Raw genomic sequence first — 21,027 nt, 5'->3', positions numbered from 1 at the left:
CACCATTAGAACCATAGGATCCTAGTTCACCATTAGAACCATAGGATCCTAGTTCACCATCAGAACCATAGGATCCTAGTTCACCATTAGAACCATAGGATCCTAGTTCACCATTAGCACCATAGGATCCTAGTTCACCATTAGAACCATAGGATCCTAGTTCACCATTAGAAACATAGGATCCTAGTTCACCATTAGAACCATAGATTAACTTAGCCTTTAAGATGCTTTTGGGAACCCGACTCCTGGACAACTCAGGACATGCCATTAAACATTGATCAGAATATGATTCTTTAATCACCTATTTTTACAAAAAGAGTGTAGCATTCACAACTGTAAATTTGAGATCTTGGGGCAATCTGACATTTTTTTAAATTAGTTAGTCACAGATAATTGATCTTTAGATGGTTCTTCAAATATCTGTGAAGTTAGATTTCTGAAAAAATAAAATTTGAAGTGAAAAAAATGGAAAAAAGATCTGTAGAAACCTATTTGAATTTAGTGCTTTAAGATTATATCTGCAATCCAATCACAAGCATGAACAAATACAGACGGACCAATCATAACAAGTCTTTTCCATCTCCCTCTAAGTATGGTCTAGGCTAGTCTAGCTAGGAATAATGGCACGCTAGCAAAAATACAACACTGTCAGAAATCTTAAAGTAAATTATGTTGTCACATTGTTGTTCGTCTAATGATCATAATACATTTCATAATACATGTATTTGATGATGTGTTATTCTATAATTTGTGTATTCAAATAGCTACAGTCTTCTTAAAGGATTGGACCCCTTTTCATTTTCACCTACAATGACATACCCAAATCTACCTGCCTGTAGTTCAGAACCTGAAGCAAGGATATGCATATTCTTGATACCATTTGAAAGAAAACACTTTGAAGTTTGTGGAAATGGAGGTGGACACACCGATCCTGTAGAGGTTAAGAACTGGACATGTCTAATTCCAAAGTGTCAGAACTTCATAGCTGAACCCGTGTTGACATGTTGACATTTTAAAGCCATATGGTTCTATCTGTGATTGCAACCCCCTACAATAAATGATTTAGAAATGTCTCTTGATTTTGATTCTATGCAATTTAGGTACCTTTAATAAGGTTGTCACGTTCCTGACCTGTTTTCCTTTGTTTTGTATTTGTTTTAGTTGGTCAGGGCGTGAGTTGGGTGGGTTGGTCTAGGTTTGATTTTCTATGTTGGGATTTTGTGTTCGGCCTGGTATGATTCTCAATCAGAGACAGCTGTCAATCGTTGTCCCTGATTGAGAATCATACTTAGGCCGCCTGGGTTTCACCTGTGTTTTGTGGGTGTTTGTTCCTGTGTCAGTGTTTGGGCCACACAGGACTGTTTCAGGTTAGTCACGTTTGTTGGTTGTTGTATTTTGTAGTGTTTGTTGTTTTCCCATTAAAATATGAATACTTGCCAATCCGCATCTTGGTCCGATCCATGCTCCTCCTCGTCTGAGGAGGAGAACGACTACGACAGCCGTTACAAAGGTGAAGACCTTTAGACCCCATCATAGCACTGAGACTGCACTTGTGAAGGTGGTAAATGACCTTTTAATGGCGTCAGACCGAGGCTCTGCATCTGTCCTCGTGCTACTAGACCTTAGTGCTGCCTTTGACAGCATCGATCACCACATTCTTTTCGAGAGACTGGAAACCCAAATTGGTCTACACGGACAAGTTCTGGCCTGGTTTAGATCTTACCTGTCGGAAAGATATCAGTTTGTCTCTGTGAATGGTTTGTCCTCTGACAAATCAACTGTACATTTCGGTGTTCCACAAGGTTCCGTTTTAGGACCACTATAGTTTTCACTATATATTTTACCTCTTGGGGATGTTATTCGAAAACATAATGTTAACTTTCACTGCTATGCGGATGACACACAGCTGTACATTTCAATGAAACATGGTGAAGCCCCAAAATTGCCCTCGCTAGAAGCCTGTGTTTCAGACATAAGGAAGTGGATGGCTGCAAACTTTCTACTTTTAAACTCGGACAAAACAGAGATGCTTGTTCTAGGTCCCAAGAAACAAAGAGATCTTCTGTTAAATCTGACAATTAATCTTGATGGTTGTAAAGTCGTCTCAAATAAAACTGTGAAGGACCTCGGCGTTACTCTTGACCCTGATCTCTCTTTTGACGAACATATCAAGACTGTTTCAAGGACAGCTTTTTTCCATCTACGTAACATTGCAAAAATCAGAAATTTTCTGTCCAAAAATGATGCAGAAAAATTAATCCATGCATTTGTTACTTCTAGGTTAGACTACTGCAATGCTCTACTTTCCGGCTACCCGGATAAAGCACTAAATAAACTTCAGTTAGTGCTAAATACGGCTGCTAGAATCCTGACTAGAACCAAGAAGTTTGATCATATTACTCCAGTGCTAGCTTCCCTACACTGGCTTCCTGTTAAGGCAAGGGCTGATTTCAAGGTTTTACTGTTAACCTATAAAGCATTACATGGGCTTGCTCCTATCTTTCCGAGTTGGTCCTGCCGTACATACCTATACGTACGCTACGGTCACAAGACGCAGGCCTCCTAATTGTCCCTAGAATTTCTAAGCAAACAGCGGGAGGCAGGGCTTTCTCCTATAGATCTTCATTTTTATGGAGCGGTCTGCCTACCCATGTGAGAGACGCAGACTCTGTCTCAACCTTTAAGTCTTTACTGAAGACTTATCTCTTCAGTAGGTCATATGATTGAGTGTAGTCTGGCCCAGGAGTGTGAAGGTGAACGGAAAGGCTCTGGAGCAACGAACCGCCCTTGATGTCTCTGCCTGGCCGGTTCCCCTCTCTCCACTGGGATTCTCTGCCTCTAACCCTATTACAGGGGCTGAGTCACTGGCTTACTGGTGCTCTTTCATGCCGTCCCTGGGAGGGGTGCGTCACTTGAGTGGGTTGAGTTACTGACGTGATCTTCCTGTCTGGGTTAGCGCCCCCCCTTGGTTTGTGCTGTGGTGGAGATCTTTGTGGGCTATACTCGGCCTTGTCTCAGGATTGTAAGTTGGTGGTTGAAGATATCCCTCTAGTGGTGTGGGGGCTGTGCTTTGGCAAAGTGGGTGGGGTTATATCCTTCCTGTTAGGCCCTGTCCGGGGGTTTCTTCTGATGGGGCCACAGTGTCTCCTGACCCCTCCTGTCTCAGCCTCCAGTATTTATGCTGCAGTAGTTTATGTGTCGGGGGGCTAGGGTCAGTTGGTTATACCTGGAGTACTTCTCCTATCTTATCCAGTGTCCTGTGTAAATTTAAGTATGCTCTCTAATTCTCTCGTTCTCTCTTTCTTTCTCTCTCTCGGAGAACCTGAGCCCTAGGACCATACGTCACGGCAAACCGGGCATGATGACTCCTTGCTGTCCCCAGTCCGCCTGGCCTTGCTGCTATTCCAGTTTCAGCTGTTCTGCCTGCGGTTATGGAACCCTTACCTGTCCCAGACCTGCTGTTTTCAACTCTTAATGATCGGCTATGAAAAGCCAACTGATATTTATTCCTGATTATTATTTGACCATGCTTGTCATTTATGAACATTTTGAAAATCTTGGCTCTCTCTAATTCTCTCTTTCTTTCTCTCGGAGGACCTGAGCCCTAGGACCATACGTCAGGACTACCGGGCATGATGACTCCTTGCTGTCCCCAGTCCACCTGGCCTTGCTGCTATTCCAGTTTCAACTGTTCTGCCTGCGGTTATGGAACCGCCACCTGTCCCAGACCTGCTATTTTCAACTCTTAATGATCGTCTATGAAAAGCCAACTGAAAATTATTCATGATTATTATTTGACCATGCTTGTCACTTATGAACATTTTGAACATCTTGGCATAGTTCTGTTATAATCTCCACCCGGCACAGCCAGAAGAGGACTGGCCACCCCTCATAGCCTGGTTCCTCTCTAGGTTTCTTCCTAGGTTTTGGCCTTTCTAGGGAGTTTTTCCTAGCCACCGTGCTTCTACACCTGCATTGCTTGCTGTTTGGGGTTTTAGGCTGGGTTTCTGTACAGCACTTCGAGATATTAGCTGATGTACGAAGGGCTATATAAAATAAACTTGATTGATGGTTATGAAATAGTTCTGAAGGTCTGAGTTCTGAAGGTCTGAGTTCTGAAGGTCTGAGTTCTGAAGGTCTGAGTTCTGAAGGTCTGAGTTCTGAAGGTCTGAGTTCTGAAGGTCTGAGTTCTGAAGGTCTGAGTTCTGAAGGTCTGAGTTCTGAAGGTCTGAGTTCTGAAGGTCTGAGTTCTGAAGGTCTGAGTTCTGAAGGTCTGAGTTCTGAAGGTCTGAGTTCTGAAGGTCTGAGTTCTGAAGGTCTGAGTTCTGAAGGTCTGAGTTCTGAAGGTCTGAGTTCTGAAGGTCTGAGTTCTGAAGGTCTGAGTTCGGAGATCTGAAGGTCTCAGGTCTGAGGTCTCAGGTCTGAGGTCTGAGATCTGAGTTCTGAAGGTCTGAGTTCTGAGGTTTGAGCTCTGCAGGTCTCAGGTCTGAGGTCTGAGCTCTGAAGTTCTGAATTCTGAGGTCTGAGCTCTGCTCAGTATCTCAGAAATATGATTTGCGCATATAGAACCTTATGTCCCAAGGTCACGAATTGACTTCATCAGGCTTCGCTGAGAACATTGTGAAAGCGTTATGGCATGTCTACAGCCTAGTCTGAGTACACAGCATGTTTTTAGACAAATAATACATTTTCAAAAAATGTGAAGCTTTTACAAATGTAATACATTTCATTGAATACATCAGAGATGTTTGTAATAGTGAGTCTTACTATGTCGTCCTTGTCTTCCCATTCCACCTCAGACAGATCCACACTGCTGTAGTTGGGCTTCCTACGTTTCTTACTCTCCTCATACTAGACACACACACACACACACACGTTAGTATAAATTAACCGTGCTGCATAGTCCCAACCCCTTCATCTGTATATGATTGTTAAGGGACTAAGAGTGAATCAGGTTAGTGGTTGAATAAACAGTTACCTCACCATATCGCTCTGTCTCTGTCTCTCTCTGTCTCTCGCTGTCTCTCTCTGTCTCTCTCTCTCATGTGTAAGAAGGCAGGGTTAACTTGGGTGTGTATGATCTAACATCGATATTATCATTAGTAGAGTCAGGAGAGTGGTGTGGGCATGACCCTTTCATAATGTTGACATTAAGTCGACAAATCACCCTGATCCCTCCTCTCCTCTCCTATCTTCCTCTCCTCATTTCTCCTCCTCACCTCTCATTCTCTCCTCTCTACCTTTCCTCTACTCTTCACCTCTTCTCCTCACCTCTCTTCCTCACCTCTCCTCCTCTCTTCCTTACCCTCTCCCTCTTCCTCTCCTCCTCTCCTCCCCTCCTCACCACTCCTCTCTTCCTCTCCTCTCCTCTCCGCACCTCTCTTCCTCTCCTAACCTCTCTTCCACTCCTCTGCTCCTCACCTCCTCTCCTCTCTTCCTCACCTCTCCTCCTCTCTTCCTTACCATCTCCCTCTTCCTCTCCTCCTCTCCTCCCCTACTCACCACTCCTCTCTTCCTCTCCTCTCCTCACCTCTCTTCCTCTCTTCCTCTCCTAACCTCTCTTCCACTCCTCTCCTCCTCACCTCTCTTCGTCTCCTCTCCTCTCTTCCTCACCTCTCCTCTCTTTCTCTTCCTCTCCTCTCTTCCTTACCCTCTTCCTCTCCTCCTCTCCTCTCCTCCTCACCACTCATCTCTTTCTCTCCTCTCCTCACCTCGCTTCCTCTCCTCCTAAACTCTCTTCCACTCCTCTCCTCTCCTCCCCTCTCTTACTCACCTCTCCTCCTCTCTTCTCTTCCTCTCATCCTCAACTCGCTTCCTCTCCTCTTCACCTTTCCTCTTCACCTCTATTCATCTCCTTCTCTGCAATCCTCTCCTCCTCACCTCTCCTCTCCTTTCTTCCTCTCCTCCTTACCTCTCTTCCTCACCTCTCCTCCTTACCTCTCTTCCTCACCTCTCCTCCTCACCCCTCCTCTCCTTTCTTCCTCTCCACCTTACCTCTCTTCCTCACCTCTCCTCTCTTCTCTGCCACTCCTCTCCTCCTCACCTCTCCTCCTCTCCTTTCTTCCACTCCTCTCCTCACCTCTCTTCCTCTCCTCCTCTCCTCTCTTCCTCACCTCTCCTCCTCACCTCTCCTGTGTTACAGTGAGCCTGTTTGATATAAGCCATTATAAATACATGACAGCAGTTCACCTCTGTGTCAGTGAAGAGGGCCTCTGGCCAGACAAATGTCTTTAGTCCACTCTCTATAACACACTGTGCATGTGTCGGTCTGTGTGTGTGTATGTGCATGTGTATCACCCTGCTCCATTCATCTGTCAGTGAAAGGACAGCCTCCTACCCCTCATTAGCTCTTAAACACTGTTCATTACAGTCTCTAATTAGACATCTATTAACTACTCTCCCTGTCTGCCTGTCCTCCGCTCCAGCCCTCTCCTGTCCTCCCTCTCCTTTCTCTCTCATCCTCCAATATCTCGCTCCCTTTCCTCTTACCTTGTATACATCTCTTCCCCCCTATCCTTCCTCTCTCCTCCTGCCCTGTCAATCTCTTCCTTTACCCAATCCCCCTCTCCTCTTCTATCCCCATCTCCTCTCTCTCTCTCTCGCTCTCTCTCTACTACACATTATCCTCATCTCTCTCCCCCTCTCTCATGTATCTCCTTTTCCCATGTCTCTCTCCCCTTCTCTCACACCTTCCTCTCTCTTCACCCGTTATCCCCCTCTCTCTCCTTCCTCTCTCTTCACCCATTCTCCCCCTCTCTCTCTCCTTACTATCTCATCATCCAATCTCCCCCTCTCTCTCTACTTCCTCTCTCTTCATCCAATCTCCCCCTCTCTCTCTCCTTCCTCTCTCTTCACCCGTTCTCCCCCTCTCTCTCGCCTTCCTCTCTCTTCACCCAATCTTCCCCTCACTCTCTTCACCCAATCTCCCTCTCTCTCTCTCCTTCCTCTTTTTTCACCTGTTCTTTAAAGATATAGTTAATCACAGTTATACAGTAGCTGTATTCACAGCCCGGTGCTGTCTGGAACACCGTCTGCTCATCTACAGCCCCCCCCCCCCCCTCCCCTCCACACACACAGCTGAAAGGTGTGTTTAGACAGTGATTTGGTGTATGCTAGGTTCTGCTCCTCTCTCTGGTTAGTTGATATTAGATGTAATGTGATACTCACCAATGGTCTGAGGTCAGGGTGGGTCAGAATGTACCCGTTGTTAGTTATGGCGAACGCGTAACCATGGATGCCCAGCTGCAACAGATGCATATACGAGCACACACACACACACACACACACACACACACACACACACACACACACACACACACACACACACACACACACACACACACACACACACACACACACACACACACACACACACACACACACACACACACACACACAATTATACATACAGTGGTGGAGAGAGAAACTAACAGTTTTGGAACTATGCCAAAATCCAGGCGTACACACATGCACACACAGAAACTGAAATATGAATATGAAAAGTGATGAAGAGCGTAATCAAGCTCTTTGTTTTGGAGCCAGAATCATCGCATTTCCACAGTGACTCATTTACATTTCTACAAAACAAGGTGGTGGTCGCTTTCAATGAGTATGTGTGTGTGTGTGTGTGTGTGTGTGTGTGTGTGTGTGTGTGTGTGTGTGTGTGTGTGTGTGTGTGTGTGTGTGTGTGTGTGTGTGTGTGTGTGTGTGTGTGTGTGTGTGTGTGTGTGTGTGTGTGTGTGTGTGTGTGTGTGTGTGTGTGTGTGTGTGTGTGTGTGTGTGTGCATGTGTGTGTTTCTCTGATTCCAGACGCAACCCTGTCGGTGAATGTGGTCTGAACTAAATAACATGCTTTTAAATGTCAAAACACATCCCACATCTAAATCTCTCATCCCTCCTATAGAATAATAATCAACTCCTCCATCCTCCAGCGGAACTCCAGATAAAACAGCCAGTCGTCTACAGACGCTACAATTACATGCTATTATAAGGTATGAGGCAGGAGGTTCAAACAGTCTCTCTAAAAACGTTGAACAATATCTCTGACTACAACGCTTCTGCTTTCTGGTCTTGAGTGCTCTGTCACAGTTCCATCCACTGAAAGTCTCAACAGTGCAATCTGTTAACTAATTCTGAGCATCTAGTGAAAGTCTCAACAGTGCAATCTGTTAACTAATTCTGATCATCTAGTGAAAGTCTCAACAGTGCAATCTGTTAACTAATTCTGATCATCTAGTGAAAGTCTCAACAGTGCAATCTGTTAACTAATTCTGATCATCTAGTGAAAGTCTCAACAGTGCAATCTGTTAACTAATTCTGATCATCTAGTGAAAGTATCAACAGTGCTATGTGTTAGCTCATTCTGATCATCTAGTATCAACAGTGCTATGTGTTAGCTCATTCTGATCATCTAGTATCAACAGTGCTATGTGTCAGCTCATTCTGATCATCTAGTGAATGTATCAACAGTGCTATGTGTTAGCTCATTCTGATCATCTAGTGAACGTATCAACAGTGCTATGTGTTAGATCATTCTGATCATCTAGTATCAACAGTGCTATGTGTTAGCTCATTCTGATCATCTAGTGAACGTATCAACAGTGCTATGTGTTAGATCATTCTGATCATCTAGTATCAACAGTGCTATGTGTTAGCTCATTCTGATCATCTAGTGAACGTATCAACAGTGCTATGTGTTAGCTCATTCTGATCATCTAGTATCAACAGTGCTATGTGTTAGCTCATTCTGATCATCTAGTATCAACAGTGCTATGTGTTAGCTCATTCTGATCATCTAGTATCAACAGTGCTATGTGTTAGCTCATTCTGATCATCTAGTATCAACAGTGCTATGTGTTAGCTCATTCTGATCATCTAGTATCAACAGTGCTATGTGTTAGCTCATTCTGATCATCTAGTATCAACAGTGCTATGTGTTAGCTCATTCTGATCATCTAGTGAAAGTATCAACAGTGCTATGTGTTAGCTCATTCTGATCATCTAGTGTCAACAGTGCTATGTGTTAGCTCATTCTGATCATCTAGTGTCAACAGTGCTATGTGTTAGCTCATTCTGATCATCTAGTGTCAACAGTGCTATGTGTTAGCTCATTCTGATCATCTAGTATCAACAGTGCTATGTGTTAGCTCATTCTGATCATCTAGTGAAAGTATCAACAGTGCTATGTGTTAGCTCATTCTGATCATCTAGTATCAACAGTGCTATGTGTTAGCTCATTCTGATCATCTAGTGAAAGTATCAACAGTGCTATGTGTTAGCTCATTCTGATCATCTAGTATCAACAGTGCTATGTGTTAGCTCATTCTGATCATCTAGTGAAAGTATCAACAGTGCTATGTATTAGCTCATTGTGATTTTCTGATGTTTTCAGTGAAGACTGAAGTTGGGGCAGGGTCAGTACCTTATATTTTGGGATGGTTTTGAGGAGCTCAGAGACAGGGACATCAGTACCAACCACACCTAGCAGGATGCCTCTATTCCTCTGCAAACATGCACACAACAAACAGAAAGGATCAACACAATGTTTGGATAACATCAAGAAAAGTTGTTGGTCAAGCGTGTGTGGTATATGCATGTGTGTGTGTGTGTCTGTGTGTGTGTGGTATATGCATGTGTGTGTGTGTGTGTGCTTGTGTCTGTGTGTGTGTGCGTGCGTGTGTATGTGTGTGTCTGTGTGTGTGTGCGTATGTGTGCGTGTGTGTGTCTGTGTGTGTGTGCGTATGTGTGCGTGTGTGTGTACTCACCGTCTCATTCTTGGTGCTGAACACAGGCATGGCCACAGTGGTCATCAAAATAGGACCCTGACCATCCTCCAACTGAAAGAAGGAAAGAAGGAAACAAAGAAGGAAACAAAGAAGATACATAAGACCCTAATTGTTCATCAATAATTGTTTTATTCTGTTCTGAAAAAAGAACAGGCACATTTTGGAATACAGTGGATGTCGTCAGAACAGAGTGCCATTCTGCTGTTGTCACAGCTGGGGTTTATCCACTAGGAACTAAACGGAAGCAAACGGCCCAAACGGGGAGGGACTAACCTGAACTTATCCAATAAGATACACTCGTTTCCCATTGCAAAACATTTTTCAACTGCTTGCTATGGTGTGCACTAATGAATACACCCTGTTACAGAACCAGTTACCATTTACCTGTATCCTGTCAGGGACAGTTAGTGCCTGGGTATGTGAACCTTCAACTGGAAGTCAAACAAGCACTGTGTGATCTCACATATTGTGATTGTAGTAGAGTTTGAAACAGTTGAAGATCAGAATAGTTGCCTAACTGCAGTTCAGCGCAACATTCTCTTATTTTCTTATGTAATTATACAATTATACCAACCCTGTGAACCCTTCCCACTACACCCACAGTGAGCAAGGCCTTAAACCTTTAGTCACATGTATAATAATGTTTATTATGTGTCTTTAAATGTGTTTAATCATGGTCTGTCTTTGATCATGAGCGGAGTCAATCTCAGCCACAGGCAGTGTTTAAGTACAGGATGGTTATCTCTCCCAAAAGACTGGGAATAATTAGGATATTATCTTTTTACCAAAGGCTCCCCGAATCTGGAAATAGATAGTGTCTATTTACAGATATCAAGTTGATAGTATTAAAAACAGATGCAGGCAAGGTTAAGTACTCTGTTCAAGTGCACAGAGTAGAATTATCGTTGTGCAGGCTTGGGGTCACAAAAACCTCCCCCGAACCTCTCCGCCACCTTACAGACCTCCTCTGAGAAGCAACAGTATATAAAATACAACTTTCACACATATTCACTAATATGAATGTCACACCACAGCCGACTAGTGGTACTAACAGTGTATGTGTAAAAGACGACATATGAAGGACCTTTAGAACAACAAGGAAAGGAACATTATTAACTTTGGAAAAAATGACTTCCGACCACTTGTGATGTACGAAAATGTCTAACGATGTGTAATGTGTTGTCAGCTTCCACACAGTCCATCTCTTCCTGATGGATGTCCCAGGGATAGAATGGAATAGGATGGGATAGCATGGGATAGGATGGGATAGGATAGGATGGGATAGGATAGCATGGGATAGGATGGGATAGGATGGGATAGGATAGGATGGGATAGGATAGCATGGGATAGGATGGGATAGGATGGGATAGGATAGGATGGGATAGGATAGCATGGGATAGGATGGGATAGGATGGGATAGGATAGGATGGGATAGGATAGCATGGGATAGGATGGGATAGGATGGGATAGGATAGGATGGGATAGAATAGCATGGGATAGGATGGGATAGGATGGGATAGGCTGGGATAGGATAGGATAGGATAGGATAGGATGGGATGGGATGGGATGGGATGGGATAGGATGGGATAGGATGGGATAGGATAGGATGGGTTAGGATGGGATAGGATGGGATAGGATGGGATAGGATGGGATGGGATGGGATAGGATGGGATAGGATGGGATAGGATAGGATGGGATAGTGGGTGGTGGAGGAGGTGGTGGAGGATGGGTGGTGGAGTGGGGACAAAACACATCCGTCATCACTTCCTGTTGAATCTGCAGACGTGTTGCTGTGCGTTTTGTTGCTGTGCGTTTTGCTGCCAACTTTACTTTACTTTGCTAGCTGACAACTTTACGTTTTTTGTTTTGTTTTTGTTTTTAATTACCTTTTATATTTTTAGTTTTTCCATCGCAACTTTTTTCCCTCATTCAACTTTTTCATTCCGGACGCTTTATCTGGACATGGTTCGTCAACACCTTCAACAGCCGAAGCTAAGTAGTAACATTAACATGATGTCTTCTAATTGCAGTCGCTGTACTCATAATATACAGGAGAACGATCGCCTTACGGCGAGAATAGCTGTGCTACAAGCCCAGCTTCAGACGCAATCGTTAGGCAAGGGTAATTTCAGTGTAGGAAAGGAAGAAACAGCGTCTGTGCCACCAGTAAGTACAGATAGTAACGTTAGTATAAATCCCCCCGCACAGTCCCCGCAGCCGGACAACTTTCTCATGGCTTCTGGAGGGAAATGCTGTTGGAATGCTCAACCGGTGTCGCTCATTCAGCCGACAGAAACTTTCAACCGGTTCTCCCCGTTATGTAGCGAGTCGGAGTCTGAGTCTGAGTCTTCTCTTGTCTCTACTCCTCCCGTTACGGGGTCTGAGACGCCGAAGGCTCCCACCATTAGCTCTGACAAATTGAAAACCCTAGTCATTGGCGACTCCATTACCCGCAGTATTAGACTTAAAGCGAATCACCCAGCGATCATACACTGTTTACCAGGGGGCAGGGCTACCGACGTTAAGGCTAATCTAAAGATGGTGCTGGCTAAAGCTAAATCTGGCGAGTGTAGAGAGTATAGAGATATTGTTATCCACGTCGGCACCAACGATGTTAGGATGAAACAGTCAGAGGTCACCAAGTGCAACATAGCTTCAGCGTGTAAATCAGCTAGAAAGATGTGTCGGCATCGAGTAATTGTCTCTGGCCCCCTCCCAGTTAGGGGGAGTGACGAGCTCTACAGCAGAGTCTCAGCACTCAATCGCTGGTTGAAAACTGTTTTCTGCCCCTCCCAAAAGATAGAATTTGTAGATAATTGGCCCTCTTTCTGGGACTCACCCACAAACAGGACCAAGCCTGACCTGCTGAGGAGTGACGGACTCCATCCTAGCTGGAGGGGTGCTCTCATCTTATCTACCAACATAGATAGGGCTCTAACTCCTCTAGCCCCACAATGAAATAGGGTGCAGGCCAGGCAGCAGGCTGTTAGCCAACCTGCCAGCTTAGTGGAGTCTGCCAATAGCACAGTCAGTGTAGTCAGCTCAGCCATACCCATTGAGACTGTGTCTGTGCCTCGACCTAGGTTGGGCAAAACTAAACATGGCGGTGTTCGCCTTAGCAATCTTATTAGGATAAAGACCTCCTCCATTCCTGCCATTATTGAAAGAGATCGTGATACCTCACATCTCAAAATAGGGTTACTTAATGTTAGATCCCTCACTTCAAAGGCAGTCATAGTCAATGAACTAATCACTGATCATAATCTTGATGTGATTGGCCTGACTGAAACATGGCTTAAGCCTGATGAATTTACTGTGTTAAATGAGGCCTCACCTCCTGGTTACACTAGTGACCATATCCCCCGTGCATCCCGCAAAGGCGGAGGTGTTGCTAACATTTACGATAGCAAATTTCAATTTACAAAAAAAAAAAATGGCGTTTTCGTCTTTTGAGCTTCTAGTCATGAAATCTATGCAGCCTACTCAATCACTTTTTATAGCTACTGTTTACAGGCCTCCTGGGCCATATACAGCGTTCCTCTCTGAGTTTCCTGAATTCCTATCAGACCTTGTAGTCATAGCAGATCATATTCAAATTTTTGGTGATTTTAATATTCACATGGAGAAGTCCACAGACCCACTCCAAAAGTCTTTCGGAGCCATCATCGACTCAGTGGGTTTTGTCCAACATGTCTCTGGACCTACTCACTGCCACAGTCATACTCTGGACCTAGTTTTGTCCCATGGAATAAATGTTGTAGATCTTAATGTTTTTCCACATAATCCTGGACTATCGGACCACCATTTTATTACGTTTGCAATCGCAACAAATAATCTGCTCAGACCCCAACCAAGGAGCATCAAAAGTCGTGCTATAAATTCTCAGACAACACAAAAATTCCTTGATGCCCTTCCAGACTCCTTCTGCCTACCCAAGGACGTCAGAGGACAAAAATCAGTTAACCACTTTACTGAGGAACTCAATTTAACCTTGCGCAATACCCTAGATGCAGTTGCACCCCTAAAAACGAAAAACATTTGTCATAAGAAACTAGCTCCCTGGTATACAGAAAATACCCGAGCTTTGAAGCAAGCTTCCAGGAAATTGGAACGGAAATGGCGCCACACCAAACTGGAAGTCTTCCGACTAGCTTGGAAAGACAGTACCGTGCAGTACCGAAGAGCCCTCACTGCTGCTCGATCATCCTACTTTTCCAACTTAATCGAGGAAAATAAGAACAATCCAACATTTATTTTTGATACTGTTGCGAAACTAACTAAAAAGCAGCATTCCCCAAGAGAGGATGGCTTTCACTTCAGCAGTAATAAATTCATGAACTTCTTTGAGGAAAAGATCATGACCATTAGAAAGCAAATTACGGACTCCTCTTTGAATCTGCGTATTCCTCCAGGGCTTAGCTGTCCTGGATCTGCACAGCTCTGCGAGGGCCTGGGATCGGGAGAGACACTTAAGTGTTTTAGTACTATATCTCTTGACACAATGATGAAAATAATCATGGCCTCTAAACCTTCAAGCTGCATACTGGATCCTATTCCTACTAAACTGCTGAAGGAGCTGCTTCCTGTGCTTGGCCCTCCTATGTTGAACATAATAAACAGCTCTCTATCCACCGGATGTGTACCAAACTCACTAAAAGTGGCAGTGATAAAGCCTCTCTTGAAAAAGCCAAACCTTGACCCGGAAAATATAAAAAACTATCGGCCTATATCGAATCTTCCATTCCTCTCAAAAAATTTTGAAAAAGCTGTTGCGCAGCAACTCACTGCCTTTCTGAAGACAAACAATGTATACGAAATGCTTCAGTCTGGTTTTAGACCCCATCATAGCACTGAGACTGCACTTGTGAAGGTGGTAAATGACCTTTTAATGGCGTCAGACTGAGGCTCTGCATCTGTCCTCGTGCTACTAGACCTTGGTGCTGCCTTTGACACCATCGATCACCACATTCTTTTGGAGAGACTGGAAACCCAAATTGGTCTACACGGACAAGTTCTGGCCTGGTTTAGATCTTACCTGTCGGAAAGATATCAGTTTGTCTCTGTGAATGGTCTGTCCTCTGACAAATCAACTGTACATTTCGGTGTTCCTCAAGGTTCCGTTTTAGGACCACTATTGTTTTCACTATATATTTTACCTCTTGGGGATGTTATTCGAAAACATAATGTTAACTTTCACTGCTATGCGGATGACACACAGCTGTACATTTCAATGAAACATGGTGAAGCCCCAAAATTGCCCTCGCTAGAAGCCTGTGTTTCAGACATAAGGAAGTGGATGGCTGAAAACTTTCTACTTTTAAACTCGGACAAAACAGAGATGCTTGTTCTAGGTCCCAAGAAACAAAGAGATCTTCTGTTAAATCTGACAATTCATCTTGATGGTTGTAAAGTCGTCTCAAATAAAACTGTGAAGGACCTCGGCATTACTCTTGACCCTGATCTCTCTTTTGACGAACATATCAAGACTGTTTCAAGGACAGCTTTTTTCCATCTACGTAACATTGCAAAAATCAGAAATTTTCTGTCCAAAAATGATGCAGAAAAATTAATCCATGCATTTGTTACTTCTAGGTTAGACTACTGCAATGCTCTACTTTCCGGCTACCCGGATAAAGCACTAAATAAACTTCAGTTAGTGCTAAATACGGCTGCTAGAATCCTGACTAGAACCAAGAAATTTGATCATATTACTCCAGTGCTAGCTTCCCTACACTGGCTTCCTGTTAAGGCAAGGGCTGATTTCAAGGTTTTACTGTTAACCTATAAAGCGTTACATGGGCTTGCTCCTACCTATCTTTCCGAGTTGGTCCTGCCGTACATACCAATACGTACGCTACGGTCACAAGACGCAGGCCTCCTAATTGTCCCTAGAATTTCTAAGCAAACAGCGGGAGGCAGGGCTTTCTCCTATAGATCTCCATTTTTATGGAACAGTCTGCCTACCCATGTGAGAGACGCAGACTCGGTCTCAACCTTTAAGTCTTTACTGAAGACTTATCTCTTCAGTAGGTCATATGATTGAGTGTGGTCTGGCCCAGGAGTGTGAAGGTGAACGGAAAGGCTCTGGAGCAACGAACCGCCCTTGCTGTCTCTGCCAGGCCGGTTCCCCTCTCTCCACTGGGATTCTCTGCCTCTAACCCTGTTACAGGGGCTGAGTCACTGGCTTGCTGGTGCTCTTTCATGCTGTCCCTAGGAGGGGTGCGTCACTTGAGTGGGTTGAGTTACTGACGTGATCTTCCTGTCTGGGTTGGCGCCCCCCCTTGGTTTGTGCTGTGGTGGAGACCTTTGTGGGCTATACTCGGCCTTGTCTCAGGATTGTAAGTTGGTGGTTGAGGATATCCCTCTAGTGGTGCGGGGGCTGTGCTTTGGCAAAGTGGGTGGGGTTATATCCTTCCTGTTTGGCCCTGTCCGGGGGTTTCTTCGGATGGGGCCACAGTGTCTCCTGACCGCTCCTGTCTCAGCCTCCAGTATTTATGCTGCAGTAGTTTATGTGTCGGGGGGCTAGGGTCAGTTGGTTACCTGGAGTACTTCTCCTGTCTTATCCAGTGTCCTGTGTGAATTTAAGTATGCTCTCTCTAATTCTCTCGTTCTCTCTTTCTCTCTGAGAACCTGAGCCCTAGGACCATACGTCAGGACTACCGGGCATGATGACACCTTGCTGTCCCCAGTCCGCCTGGCCTTGCTGCTATTCCAGTTTCAACTGTTCTGCCTGCGGTTACGGAACCCCTACCTGTCCCAGACCTGCTGTTTTCAACTCTTAATGATCGGCTATGAAAAGCCAACTGAGATTTATTCCTGATTATTATTTGACCATGCTTGTCATTTATGAACATTTTGAAAATCTTGGCTCTCTCTAATTTTCTCCTTCTCTCTTTCTTTCTCTCGGAGGACCTGAGCCCTAGGACCATACGTCGGGACTACCGGCCGTGGTGACTCCTTGCTGTCCCCAGTCCGCCTGGCCTTGCTGCTATTCCAGTTTCAGCTGTTCTGCCTGCGGTTATGGAACCGCCACCTGTCCCAGACCTGTTGTTTTTCAACTCTTGATGATCGGCTATGAAAAGCCAACTGAAAATTATTCATGATTATTATTTGACCATGCTTGTCACTTATGAACATTTTTGAACATCTTGGCATAGTTCTGTTATAATCTCCACCCGGCACAGCCAGAAGAGGACTGGCCACCCCTCATAGCCTGGTTCCTCTCTAGGTTTCTTCTTAGGTTTTGGCCTTTCTAGGGAGTTTTTCCTAGCCACCGTGCTTCTACACCTGCATTACTAGCTGTTTGGGGTTTTAGGCTGGGTTTCTGTACAGCACTTCGAGATATTAGCTGATGTGCGAAGGGCTATATAAAATAAAAAAAAATGATTGATTGATTGATTGATAGGCTGGGATAGGATAGGATAGGATGGGATAGGATGGGATAGGATAGGATGGGATAGGATGGGATAGGATACAATGGGATAGGGTAGGATGGGATAGGATAGGATAGGATGGGATAGGATGGGATAGGATGGGATAGGATAGGATAGGATGGGATAGGATAGGATAGGATGGGATAGGATAGGATAGGATGGGAAAGAATGGAATAGGATGGGATAGGATAGGATGGGATAGGCTGAGAAAGAATGGAATATGATGGGATAGGATACAATGGGATGGGATGGGATAGGATAGGATGGGAAAGGATAGTATGGGACCGGATGGGATGGGATAGTATGGGATAGGATGGTATGGGATAGGATGGGATAGGATGGGATAGTATGGGATAGGATGGTATGGGATAGGATGGGATGGGATAGGATAGGATAGGATGGGGTAGAATGGGATGGGATAGAATGGGATGGGAAAGGATAGGAGAGGATGGGATAGGATGGGCTGGGATAGAATGGGATGGGAAGTTTTGGATGGGATGGGATGGGATAGGATAGGATGGGGTAGAATGGGATGGGATAGAATGGGATGGGAAAGGATAGGAGAGGATGAGATGGGATAGTATAGGATGGGATACGATATGATAGAACGGGATGGGATAGGATAGGATGGGATAGAATGGGATGGGATAGGATGGGATGAGATAGGATGGGATAGGATAGTATAGGATGGGATAGAATGGGATGGGATGGGATGGGATGGGATGGGATGGGATAGGATAGTATTGGATGGCATGGGATGGGATGGGATAGAATGGGATGGGATGGGATAGAATGGGATGGGATAGGACAGGATAGGATGGGATAGGATGGAATAGGATAGGGTGGAATAGGATAGGATAGGTTAGGATGGGATGGGATAGAATTGGCTAGGATGGGAAAGGATGGGAAAGGATAGGATAGGATGGGATATAATGGGATTGCATAGAATGGGATGGTATGGGATGGGATAGGATGGGATAGGATAGGTTTGGATAGGATGGGATAGGATGGAATTTGATGGGATAACACAGGATGGGATAGGGTGGGATAGGATAGGATGGAATAGGAGGGGATAGGATGGGAAAGGATGGGAAGGGATAGGCTTGGATAGGATGGGATAGGATGGGATAGGATGGGGTGGGATAGGATGGGATAGGATGGGGTGGGATAGGATGGGATAGGATGGGGTAAGTTGGGATAGCATAGGAAGGGATAGAATATAATGGGATGGAATAGGGGTGGGGTGGGATGGGATAGGAGAGAATGGGATAGGATGGGATAAGATAGGATGGGATAGGCTGGGATATGATGAGATAGGACAGGATAGGATGAAATGGAATAAGTTGGGATAGGATAGGATAGGATATTATAGGATAGAATGGGATAGAATGGGATGGGATGGCATGGGATGGAATAGGATAGGATAGGATGGGATAGGATGGGATATGATGGGATAGGATGGAATAGGATGGGGATAAGTGGGAAAGGATGGGATAGGATAGGATAGGATGGGATAGGATATGATATGATAGGATGGGGTAGGATGGGATATGATGGGATAGAATGGAATAGGGTGGAATAGGATGGGACAGGATGGGAAAGAATATGATATGATTGGATAGTATAGGATAGGATGGGATATGGTGTGGTGGGATTGGAAAGGATAGGATAGGATGGGATTTGATAGGATGGGATAGGATAGGATAGGATGGGATGGGAAAGGATGGGATAGGATGGGATAGGATGGGATAGGATGGAATAGGATGGGATGGGATGGATCTAGTTGGGACAGGATTGGATAGGATGGGATAGGATGCGATAGGATAGGATAGGATGGGATAAAATGGGATGGGATAGGATAGGATAGGATGGAATGGGATAGGATGGAATGGGATATGATAGGATGGGATATGATAGGTTATGATAGGATGGGATGGGATAGTACAGGATAGGATGGGATAGGATGTGATAGGATGGAATAGGATGGATTAGGATGGGACAGGATGGGATATGATGGGATGGGATAGGATAGGATAGGATGGGATAGGACTGGATGGGATAGGATAGGACTGGATGGGATAGGATGGGATGGGATGGGATAGGATGGGATACAATGGGATAGGACATGATGGGATGGGATAGAATAGGTTAGGATGGGATGGGATAGAATGGATGGAATATGATAGGTTGGGATAGGATTGGCTAGGATGGGATTGGATAGAATGGGATAGGATGGGATAGGATAGGATGGGATAGAATGGGATAGGATTGGATGCGATAGGATAGCATGGAATAGGATGGGATGGGATGGGATAGGATGGGATGGGATTGTATGGGATAGGATTGGATAGCATGGGATAGGATGGGATTGTATGGGATTGCATAGAATGGGATGGTATGGGATGGGATAGGATGGGATAGGATAGGTTTGGATAGGATGGGATAGGATGGAATTTGATGGGATAACACAGGATGGGATAGGGTGGGATAGGATAGGATGGAATAGGAGGGGATAGGATGGGAAAGGATGGGAAGGGATAGGCTTGGATAGGATGGGATAGGATGGGATAGGATGGGGTGGGATAGGATGGGATAGGATGGGGTGGGATAGGATGGGATAGGATGGGGTAAGTTGGGATAGCATAGGAAGGGATAGAATATAATGGGATGGAATAGGGGTGGGGTGGGATGGGATAGGAGAGAATGGGATAGGATGGGATAAGATAGGATGGGATAGGCTGGGATATGATGAGATAGGACAGGATAGGATGAAATGGAATAAGTTGGGATAGGATAGGATAGGATATTATAGGATAGAATGGGATAGAATGGGATGGGATGGCATGGGATGGAATAGGATAGGATAGGATGGGATAGGATGGGATATGATGGGATAGGATGGAATAGGATGGGGATAAGTGGGAAAGGATGGGATAGGATAGGATAGGATGGGATAGGATATGATATGATAGGATGGGGTAGGATGGGATATGATGGGATAGAATGGAATAGGGTGGAATAGGATGGGACAGGATGGGAAAGAATATGATATGATTGGATAGTATAGGATAGGATGGGATATGGTGTGGTGGGATTGGAAAGGATAGGATAGGATGGGATTTGATAGGATGGGATAGGATAGGATAGGATAGGATAGGATGGGATGGGAAAGGATGGGATAGTATGGGATAGGATGGGATAGGATGGAATAGGATGGGATGGGATGGATCTAGGTGGGACAGGATTGGATAGGATGGGATAGGATGCGATAGGATAGGATAGGATGGGATAAAATGGGATGGGATAGGATAGGATAGGATGGAATGGGATAGGATGGAATGGGATATGATAGGATGGGATATGATAGGTTATGATAGGATGGGATGGGATAGTACAGGATAGGATGGGATAGGATGTGATAGGATGGAATAGGATGGATTAGGATGGGACAGGATGGGATATGATGGGATGGGATAGGATAGGATGGGATAGGACTGGATGGGATAGGATAGGACTGGATGGGATAGGATGGGATGGGATGGGATAGGATGGGATACAATGGGATAGGACATGATGGGATGGGATAGAATAGGTTAGGATGGGATGGGATAGAATGGATGGAATATGATAGGTTGGGATAGGATTGGCTAGGATGGGATTGGATAGAATGGGATAGGATGGGATAGGATAGGATGGGATAGAATGGGATAGGATTGGATGCGATAGGACAGCATGGAATAGGATGGGATGGGATGGGATAGGATGGGATTGTATGGGATAGGATTGGATAGGATGGGATAGGATGGGAT

The 21,027-nt window shown here is 44.9% G+C and overlaps 1 protein-coding gene across 2 annotated transcripts in view; it reads right to left on the bottom strand.

The window, feature by feature from the left end:
- Positions 1 to 21,027, bottom strand: part of cacna2d3a (calcium channel, voltage-dependent, alpha 2/delta subunit 3a) — a 404,301-nt gene that overhangs the window by 140,702 nt on the left and 242,572 nt on the right. For both annotated transcript variants that reach the window (XM_071348965.1, XM_071348967.1), the window contains 4 exons: positions 9,765 to 9,836; positions 9,422 to 9,502; positions 7,168 to 7,242; positions 4,768 to 4,851 (listed from right to left, as the gene is read on the bottom strand). In XM_071348965.1, coding sequence (XP_071205066.1) covers positions 4,768 to 4,851; positions 7,168 to 7,242; positions 9,422 to 9,502; positions 9,765 to 9,836 — 312 coding nt within the window. The remainder of the gene's footprint in view (positions 1 to 4,767; positions 4,852 to 7,167; positions 7,243 to 9,421; positions 9,503 to 9,764; positions 9,837 to 21,027) is intronic.

Source organism: Salvelinus alpinus, chromosome 17 (genome assembly GCF_045679555.1).
Source record: "Salvelinus alpinus chromosome 17, SLU_Salpinus.1, whole genome shotgun sequence".
Lineage (NCBI taxonomy): Eukaryota > Metazoa > Chordata > Actinopteri > Salmoniformes > Salmonidae > Salvelinus > Salvelinus alpinus.
This window is presented reverse-complemented; position numbering and strand designations above follow the sequence as displayed.